At 42.7% G+C, this 9,533-nt stretch overlaps 1 protein-coding gene across 3 annotated transcripts; it reads left to right on the top strand.

The window, feature by feature from the left end:
• Positions 1-457: 457 nt before the first annotated feature.
• Positions 458-9,515, top strand: inavaa (innate immunity activator a). 3 transcript variants are annotated; one of them, XM_005478131.4, is made up of 10 exons: positions 458-594; positions 4,342-4,439; positions 5,683-5,816; positions 5,943-6,065; positions 6,173-6,398; positions 6,488-6,541; positions 6,840-7,065; positions 7,274-7,420; positions 7,516-8,179; positions 8,731-9,515. In XM_005478131.4, the coding sequence occupies exons 2-10, from the start codon at positions 4,376-4,378 to the stop codon at positions 8,821-8,823; spliced, it is 1,731 nt and encodes a 576-aa protein (XP_005478188.1). In that variant the 5' UTR covers positions 458-594; positions 4,342-4,375; the 3' UTR covers positions 8,824-9,515. The 3 variants fall into 3 exon arrangements, with proteins under 3 accessions (XP_005478188.1, XP_003448270.1, XP_025757756.1); XM_003448222.5 differs by having other exon boundaries at positions 7,271-7,420; XM_025901971.1 differs by having other exon boundaries at positions 589-673; positions 7,271-7,420.
• The last annotated feature ends 18 nt before the right edge of the window (positions 9,516-9,533 follow it).

Genomic DNA, 9,533 nt, shown 5'->3' with positions numbered 1-9,533 from the left:
TCATTTTAATTATGTTTTATTTATGTTAATGGATGAATGGGTGAATGGCTCACGCTGTACACAATTTTTCATCATCATGGCGGAGGAAAGAGGAGAGCGTGGTCTTCTCAGCCAGCACTTACCAGCCAGCTGTCCTGTTTTCTTTCTTTCTTTTAACAAAACTTTGACTCTACCGCCTCCCTCTAGCCTTTTGTGCCTTTTCTCAAATTAACCCCCCCTCAGCGAGTCGCGTGCTGTGTCAATACGCAAAGCGTGTCTGGAAAGTCTGCAGCGTCGGACCAACCCAATACAAGAAGCGAGGGGGGCATTACAGACAGAAAACAATAAAAACTTATTCGGTTAAGCCGAAATTACTCTATTTTACAAAAGCGTGAGCTGTGACTTAAATGTAAGTTAATTTAAAAATGAATATTTTTACATAAATACTGAAGCAAAAATCAACAAAGCTCACCCCCGCCCGTAGTTTGATCCAGAAAGTGGACTCGTCTGAAACAGATGTCCGGAGCTCTTCCCTCACATCTGACCAGAGAAAGTTTGAACTCTCGCTGTCTCAGGAAAGATGCTGATGTAGAGGAACAGACCGCAAGCTGAAACGTAAGTACAGACTATTTTCACCCGCAAAAAAAGAAGAAGTCAGAAAATAACCGTCGATGTTAATGTAAACAGCAAAAAGGTAGGCAAAGCTGGAGGTTTTTATACAATTAAATTTTAGAGAAACGTTACTGAGCAGTTAGCTAAACTGGCTATTTGTGCGGTATATAATGCTTAAAAACAGAAATAACTTCAAGGGATATGCTATTATGACACATTTAAAGATTTCTCTCTTATACTCCTTTAATCCAGCACAATTTAGATGAAAATCTTTTTCACTTTTTATTTCACTGCTTGTGTGCTTGCTTATTTTTACACTCATATAAAAGCGAGCTAAGCTAAACCATAAATATAATGTACCGTGTGTTGATATGTGTAGATTAGTGAGCAGCTATGAAATGCTTATTTGATTTATGCGTCAGTAGTAACGACCCACTAGTATAATATGGTCTGGCAATGTTACAGAGTAAGTACAATTACTCTCAGTACTTGAAAACATGCAAATCCAAGACTTTTACTTGTAATGGATTACTGGGGTGTGGTGTTTTTACTTGAGTGAAGCACTGACTACTACAGACCAGAAAAAGATGTCAGAAATACAACCACCAGACTCAATAATAACTGGGCTGCTAAATGAATGAACAGGTTGCTTTCACAGATAAACAACCCTGCAGGACTTATGGTTGGGAAAAGGCTTGTCAGTGTCAGCTGTTTTGTTGTCCGCAGCAGCAGAACAAACACAGACAGGCATGAAGTGTCACTGTGATGCTGGAGACAACACCTCTGTGTCGTCCTCCACTTCTTTTGTGAGTGGTGGGCACTTGACAAGCTGTAAACACATCCCGGCGATGGCCTGAGATGACCATCAGTGTCCATTCAGAGGCTTCAGAAATGATGACTCAGAGGGACAAGGTGTCATGAATCATGATCACCCCCAGCCAATGCTTCAGCCTCTGGAGAACAATGGAGGATCTCTTCTGGCCCTTGGTATTTACACTGTCACTGGGCTGTGACAGAGCTGATGTGTCTGGTCAGCATATGGCCTCCAGTGACTGAAAGCAGATCGGCTTGGTGCTTATTACCCCTGCATTGTCTGCCTGAAAGTGTTGTTCTGAATGAAACTTGTCAGAGGAAAGATGCTGACGGCATATCAAGTCTTTGATACCATTGCTTTTGAAGCTCATGCTATCACAGCCTCTTTTTACTGCTCTTTTCAAACTCAGCACTGCTTCTTAAGGCAAGGATCTCACTCCAGTGACGTCCTTTGTAATACAATACTTCATTTTTTTCTCTTGCCTGCAACTCCCCCACTCCGATACACTTTTCTTCCAGCAGCATATATTGTCTACAGAGCGGATCCATTTTGCTGAATGGATTTTGGCTTTCCATGAGACTCTGAAAAAAAAAGAAGGCATGCTGTAAAGTCGTTTGGTTTCTTCCATAGTATCAGCATTCAGAAGGGAATCTTAATTACAGGGTTCGAACAGGCCTCGGTCTGGTTTCAGGCAACCCTCACGATCCCCGTTGGTAATTCCAGGGCCGACCACAGTGGTAATGAGCACGGTGGTGATGGCCGCAATCCAGGAGTACGCAGCTCCAGAGGCTCATGGGAAAGGGTGGTGGGGGAAGTCTGGGAGACAGTAAATCCGCATTGTGATCTCTTGCCATAAACATCAACTTCCGTAGATGTTACACAGTCATGGTCCAGTGACCAGTGAGGATGGGTGGGACAGTCATCTCGTACTCCTGATGTGTTTCTAGGCAGACATCATAAGCAGTGATCAAACACTTCCCTGAATTAAGATGTTTTGACTACATCAATCAGGTCTTCCGGGTGGAGACTGTGCTATCAGCAGCTTCACTTCAGGAAATGGACTGCTATTCCTGTCACAGTCAATTATGAAAAGTCTTGGGTTTTTTTAGCGCTCCTTTACAGCGTAATGTCAACAATCCCACGGCTCTAGGTTCTTATGAAAGCTGTGACGAATGGCATCAGCATTTTGGCAATAAGCTGCGACTTCAAGTGAGAGTTTTTCCCAAACTCATCCACACACCCACCAACTCACCCACTCACTCACTCAATCAGCCTAGACCTCCGACCACAGACTCTTGTGAAAGTCTTCAGACAGTTATGGGGTGTAAGTGGGTAAATCCCACATTACCCTGTCTGTCTCTGATTACCAGGCTGGATTCCTGTTGACGTATTTAGCTTTAGATTGCCGCAGCATGGAGCCATGTGTCTGGGAGCGCAACCTTGCACCTTAAAATCTCAGCCCTGCTCCATTCTGATACTCTCTCGCTGTCTCAACAGCCTTGTCTCAATATTGACCCGGCACAGCCGCTCAAGCCACAGTTGTCAGCAGATATTGCGCCTGCAGCAGATTATTTAGGCTGGTTTTGGGACACAGGCCCTTTGTTGCAGTGTTGTTTTACTAACTCGAGCTGCTTAGCTGTGTTCCATTGTGCCACTGGCTGCTCATAGCTGTGTCCATTCGCATGAGTTGCTGTTTTGAATGGAGAAAACCTATAGGATACACAATAATATCCTGCCAGAGAAGGTTCTCATTCACGCAGGCTCTGTGCCTTCCTTGTCTCTACAGGAAAAGGCCTGATACCAATCACCAAACACAGGAGCTAAGGATTATACACAGAAGCCTTACTGTCATGTGGTGTCTATTTTCATGGCATCTTACCTCCCCTTTTATTCCTGACCAGTGACACATCATTCACTTTTCAAATGAGGTTTGGCTGCTCCAAAAAGTTTATGAATATGTGGCATTGATGCAAGGCAAGGAAATAACATCCTTTAATCATGTTAGAGACAATAATGTTGCCTCTTGTGATCTGCTAGCTTTTTTAGAATAAGTCTGAGACATGTGAGATCCAAAATAAATCAAATGACCTACAAAACTGAGAAAATAAAGGCAGCATTCTCTGTCTCCGCTACCCTAAGGTAATTTCAAGACAACAACCACACACAGACTCATGGTCTGATTTTAAATGGCTGTCAGCTTGTTGAACGCTATTTCCAATTTGTTGTTGTCACTGTCTTTCTCTTCTTGCTGTTGTTCCACTCCACACCTTGTTTTAGTTCATTATCAGTCACATGTTTGCTGGAGAGCAACAATGGGACAGAGCGGGTCATAAACAAGAATTGTGTCGGCCAGGTTTTTGTGCTCAGCATTGCACAGGAGTCAGCAGGCACCTTGTGATCTGATGCTGCGAGTACAAGCCCAGCATTGAGACATTCTTCCACTTCAAAGCTCCCAGGGGGTTTTCTGGACACTGGTTGAATGGGAGCCGAGGAAGGGGTGCACAGGGGGAACAGGTGCAGTCCATAAGTGGGGTAATTCCCACTGCCATCTGCTTTCTTTTTCGGGGTCCGGGCTCTTTAAACGCCCTCTGACACGCCTCATGGCGACACACTCCCCTAGCCGCAGCCGCAGCATGCCCCGTCACCATGGCACCGTGATTCAGATTAACCCTCGCACATGTGCCGAGTCAACCGTGGGGGTCTGCTTCTTTTGTGATTGAGCAAAGGGTGGGCGACAGGGGTGGAGGAGGGGGAGGGAGATGGAGAGCTGCACAGATAAGTGTGTAAAAAGGACACTTGCCAGTCTTTCACTTTTGTTAAGTGAAGCAGCAGAGACAGAGTGATTGAATCCATGTGAGGGGGAATACAAGCAGTTTATTCCTAGCAGTAAACAGTCTCATTTTAGCAATCTGAATAAACTCTGTTGTTTCCAACAGGTATATATAAAAAAGTCAAGAGCAGAGAGACAAGATGACGGCCATCGAGAGTAAAGAAGAGATCAGCGACACGGACAGTGGGATTATCCTGCACTCCGGTAAGGACAGTACTAAACAGATGTCCAGTCAATTATCTCATCTTTCATTTTTGCAGATTAGTGCTACATAATCAGTATCAAAACATATTTATACTGTTACTTACTGCTAGGAGTATAATGGAATTTGAGGCTCATAGCTATATTAACATTTGAGAAATGAAATAAAAATAAATAAATCAGGTGACATTTTGTTAAATAAACTTATATATTTTTACTTTGTAAATATGTAATTGGGACATTTTGTCTGAATTTCCTCTAACATACTGCATCTTTAGCATTTTTTTAAAAGTTTGTTGCTATTTATCAACCTACGCTTTACATCAGTACTAATGTACTATATCTGCTGTAGCTCCATATCAATACTGACATAACAAGATAACAAACTTATTAGACCACTACTCAGTGTAAGGTTTCTGCGATAGCTCCCCTATATGAAGAGTATTGGCAGTTCCTGTAATGATTAATCCACCAGTCTGTGCAAACATAATGATAGTTTTAATGCTATAATATAATTAATGTTGATATTCATGAATTTTGAAATTAATGTTACAAAAAAAGCTGAAAAAGTGGCAAAGCACATTATTATTATTTTTTATTATTAAGAAGCCAAATTGTTTGCAGTCCTGAACAGAAAGTCAAGTTTTAGTTTTTTAATGTTATGCTTGAATAATTTCTGCCTCCTCAGAGAAGTCCATTGTGGCTGGCTCAACTTTGGGTTTATTTTATTTTTTACCTTTAAATAAGTTTTTAACAGATTTCTAAAATATTTGCATTTTCCTCTTCATAAGCACTCTATCATATCATATATATCATTTAATATATGTGGAAGGTACTGTGGGTCTTTCTGACTCTGTGTATGTCATGAAACTAAGTGGAGAGACGAAGCGTGGGCAAAGAAAGAATCCATTAAACTCTGTGGATTAATCTTTGTGGAGAAAGTGCTCTGTGTTTGCCCTCATGTTTAACTATATTATTTAATACAGATTCATAATGTAGTGCATTTAAAAACATCTCGTCACAGCAGAGCAAATGTTAGCTCATATGACAGCATATGATGCAGACAGGAAAGTACAATACAGCTTCAGTATTGTACATAATGACCTGGTTATACAGGGTATGAGAATAAATGTTTGCACATCGGTTGTGCAGCACTGGCTGAACTGATAACAACACTTCATATACACTATATAAAATATAATAGATGTGGATAGGTAAAGCCTGATTTTGTGTGTGTTGTTTGCAGGTCCTGACAGCCCCACGTCCCCATTGAAGGACCTCACCACCCACACCAGAGCCCTGAAGCTGAAGCACCAATCTCTGGAGGAGCGTTTGGAGATCTGCCTGCTGGAGCTCCGAAAACTCTGCATCAGGGAGGCAGTAAGTGACTCCTGGATTAAAGCGTATAAACATGCCTAGGCTAGTTTTTATGAAGATTAGCTTTAAATCAATATTGAAGATTGCTTCTTTTTACGTTATAGCACCACTTTTGTTTTGTTCCCACAGGAGCTGACAGGCGTACTGCCCTCAGACTATCCAATGATGCCAGATGAGAAGCCACCACGTGTTCGGAGGAGAATTGGTGCTTCATTCAAGCTGGATGAAGGTCTGATCCATCTAGATAAACAGGTACAAACCACCATCAGTGTTAAGTGTTAGTGGGAAGAGTGAGTAAGCAGAGGAAACTACAGCACATCAGCTGAGATGTAAGGTTAGAGTTTGCCTTTTTTTCATAGGACTCAGAGTTGCAAGCGCTTGAAACTGAGTTGGCCCTTCAGCGGCAGATTTATGAGGCAGCCCGCAAACTCTCGCTCGAGGAGAACCTCAGTAAGCCGCAGAAGAAGGGCCGGCTGCAGCAGTGCAAGAGGGAGGAGAAGAAAGTGAAGGAACTGCAGCAGGCCGTGTTCCAGCATAGAATCAAGAGTGAGTGCAACTCACCAAGCGTCAGCAGCCAGAACAAAGGTGAGTGACTTTGCTGCTCCCTTCAGGCCAGGCTGTGCAACATGCAGTGGATTTAATGGAAATTTAAAATGTATGGCGTCTGTGTGCAGATCTGTGCATGTCTGATGACAGCTCACTCTCCGATGTGGTGGCTCTGGATGATGGTGAGCTGAAAATACATTTCTACCTGTATAATTTTAAAGGTTATCATGATATTCATTTAAATATGCAGTAGAAGAAAAGACAGCTCTGATAGAGCATGGTGTCACATTCAAAATGCATATCATTCTACATGTCTTTTTATGAAATTAATTGCGGGTCATGTGTAAAAACAAATATGTGTTTAAAATTCCAAAACTCACTTTAATAATGTGATTTAAAAAATTTTAAAAATAATGAATACTCTACTGACTTGTTTTGGTTTAGAAATAATTATTTAATGTTCTCTCCGATCCTGTATAGATGTGGACACATCCAGCCCCCTTTCACCTCCAGTGTTGGACGCTTCATATTCAGATCCCCTTCAGCTGTCAGCCCAGACTGTGCAGACATCGCACCAGTCCTCAAGCGAGCTCAGTGTGGAGCACGAGCCCGCTCCCATCCAGAATTCCCCTTGGAAGGAGTCCAGTCTGGACCAGCCTTACCAAAAGGCCACCAAACCTCAGTCCGCCTGCAGCAGCAGGTCCAGGTAAGGACTGAAGAATGCTAACAACTAGTGAAATACACTATTATACTCCAAGCTAGATTGTACCTTATTTTACAGTTTTCCATTTGACAGATGAACTTAGATAAATTCAGGTGTAATGTCAGACTTCTTGTGCTGGATTAGCACATAGTAAAGCTTCCTTTCTCTGAATGTGTGGGATATCTCATGTCATGTCTCCTGTGTGCAGTAGCCCAGCAGCAGCCCAGGTGTCTGCAGAGAGCATCAGGATTCCTCTCACTCAGTTTGTCAAAAACTCTGCCCTGCGTCACAGCAGCTCCACCAGCGCCCCCTCCACCCCAGAGCTGTTCATACGCCGGCAGTACTCCCAGTCCTTTAGGTACACAGACAAGTTATGTCATTTGTATTATCAGAGGAATTAAAGACAATAATGCATGTATTAAGGTTTAAATTTTACACAATGTCCCTTCTCAGACTTCCAAAAAGAAAGCCATCTGACGTGGAGCGTTTCGGCTCAGAGAGCAGTCGAGGTCGAGCCAGGCTGCCCCAGCGACGCTGCGTGGCTGACTTCATGGTGCGCTCTCCGGAGTACTCTCCACTGCGTCCTTACCAGTCCGGCTCTGAGGACAGCAGCTCAGAGCACTCGTCATCCTCTTGCATTAGCTCTCCTGGCAGGGAGAAGCCGACTGAGATCCCAAAGCTCTGCCCGCCGCCTTACGGATTCCACTTTGGAGCACAGAAGAAAGGAGTCTCCCATTTCCCCAGTACGCACAAAGACACGAGCGCCAGCTATGTTAAGGCAGCGGCGGAAGATGGACCCCTCTCCCCGCAAGCTCCAGACATGGGGAAGTGCTTCATCTCTCCTGTGGCACGCAGCACTCAGCAAAGACAGTGGCAGGAGGGGACACCTTCACCGAGAAGCATCTTAAAGCCCCCTCCGCCTTACACCAGGCTCGTACGGACACCCTCGCTGAAAGAGTACCCGAACCACGCCGTGAGGCTGCTGCCCCGGGAGGTCGTATCAGAGGAGCTGAAATCCTGGCATCAAAGAAATCAGCTACAGAAGCTACGGCCGAGCTGCGTCGAACAGCAGAGCGTTACGAGCCCCACTTCACCTCACCTGCCTCTTTTTGCACAGGTAGGTACTGAACACGGTACCTTTTCATTTGACTCTCAACATATTAATGCATTGAAGCTGTTACTTTCATAAATTAGATCAGTGATTCCCAAAGTGTGGGCTGGGATACAGCAAAGGTACTCAAGTTACTCAAAGTATGTGTACTGTTATTTATATAAAAAGTCAATTAAACCTGGTAGTAGGTGGTGGTTAGTTTGTGATATTACTCGTTACACTTACACTTATCTTTTATTGAAGTTTGTGTTCTAGTGATATGTGGGTCAAACAATGGCGTTAATGCTTTGCATTTGACTGGGTAGCATTAGCAATTAAGAGCCAACAGCCTGTGTTTTTATGTTTTGTTTTGTTTTTTTCAAATAACTTCTTCGAGGAAATTCATCACTTTCTCTTATTTTTTGATTAGAGCAATGATTTAAGGTTGCTTGGTCCCCATGGGATTTTCTGGCAAATTGACACATTTTCACTTGAAAACAGCATGAAATATTTTTTACTGAACTAGATTAGAGATCTAATGTATTTACAATATGCTGACTTTGTGACTTTTTTCACAGGGTTCAGGTAACGTGATTCTCCAGAGGGCTGTAGACGGGACTCCCCTTCAGTGGTTTGTAGCCGAGGATGCTGAGATTGTGAGCCAGGTGTAGCTGACGCGCCTAAAACCCCCTGCAGTATGATGCCTCATTCCTTTATTTATTAAGTCTTTGGACTCTCTGTGAGATTGTTTGTTGACATAATGCAGAAAACGTGGACCTGTTGGTATCACTGGTTAATTTAATGTAAGGTGGTATGCCAGTTTTATTTATTTGACACTGTTTGGTGATAGATCTGAGGTGAAATGAATCTGATACAGTTTCATAGCTTATTTCAACAAAGACCATAAACTTGCTGTTGTTTGAAGACCTTTTTTTGTGGCTGGAACACATTTTGCACATGCAGTTCACCCACAGTAGATTTAAAATAGCTTTCCTCATTTCTAATATAATTTTTGACTTATATTCTATATTTATTATTTAAAGACACCCCCCAACCCCCCTGCCTTCCTTTGCAACATAGACTTATCACTAAAACTATGATACGCCACCTATGAGCACGCACAGCAATGAGTTTTTAAAGGTATATGTGTAGATATACATAGTGAAATCTGTCTGGTAATGACGTGAAGTGAGCTGAATCTTAACATTTGAATCTTGCTTATTAACTCCTATTAACCACTGATGCCTTTAAGGGCAATTTTGGTGAAAGTTTTCACTGCAGTATGGTGTTTTCTTACTAACCGAGTGATTGTATCAGTTTTGATATGTTTTGTATATTTATAATAAAAATATTACCAAAATGACCCATCTGAGTGTACCCC

Source organism: Oreochromis niloticus, linkage group LG20 (genome assembly GCF_001858045.2).
Source record: "Oreochromis niloticus isolate F11D_XX linkage group LG20, O_niloticus_UMD_NMBU, whole genome shotgun sequence".
NCBI lineage: Eukaryota > Metazoa > Chordata > Actinopteri > Cichliformes > Cichlidae > Oreochromis > Oreochromis niloticus.
Note: the sequence above shows the minus strand (reverse complement) of the source record. Positions and strands in the feature narration are given on the sequence as shown.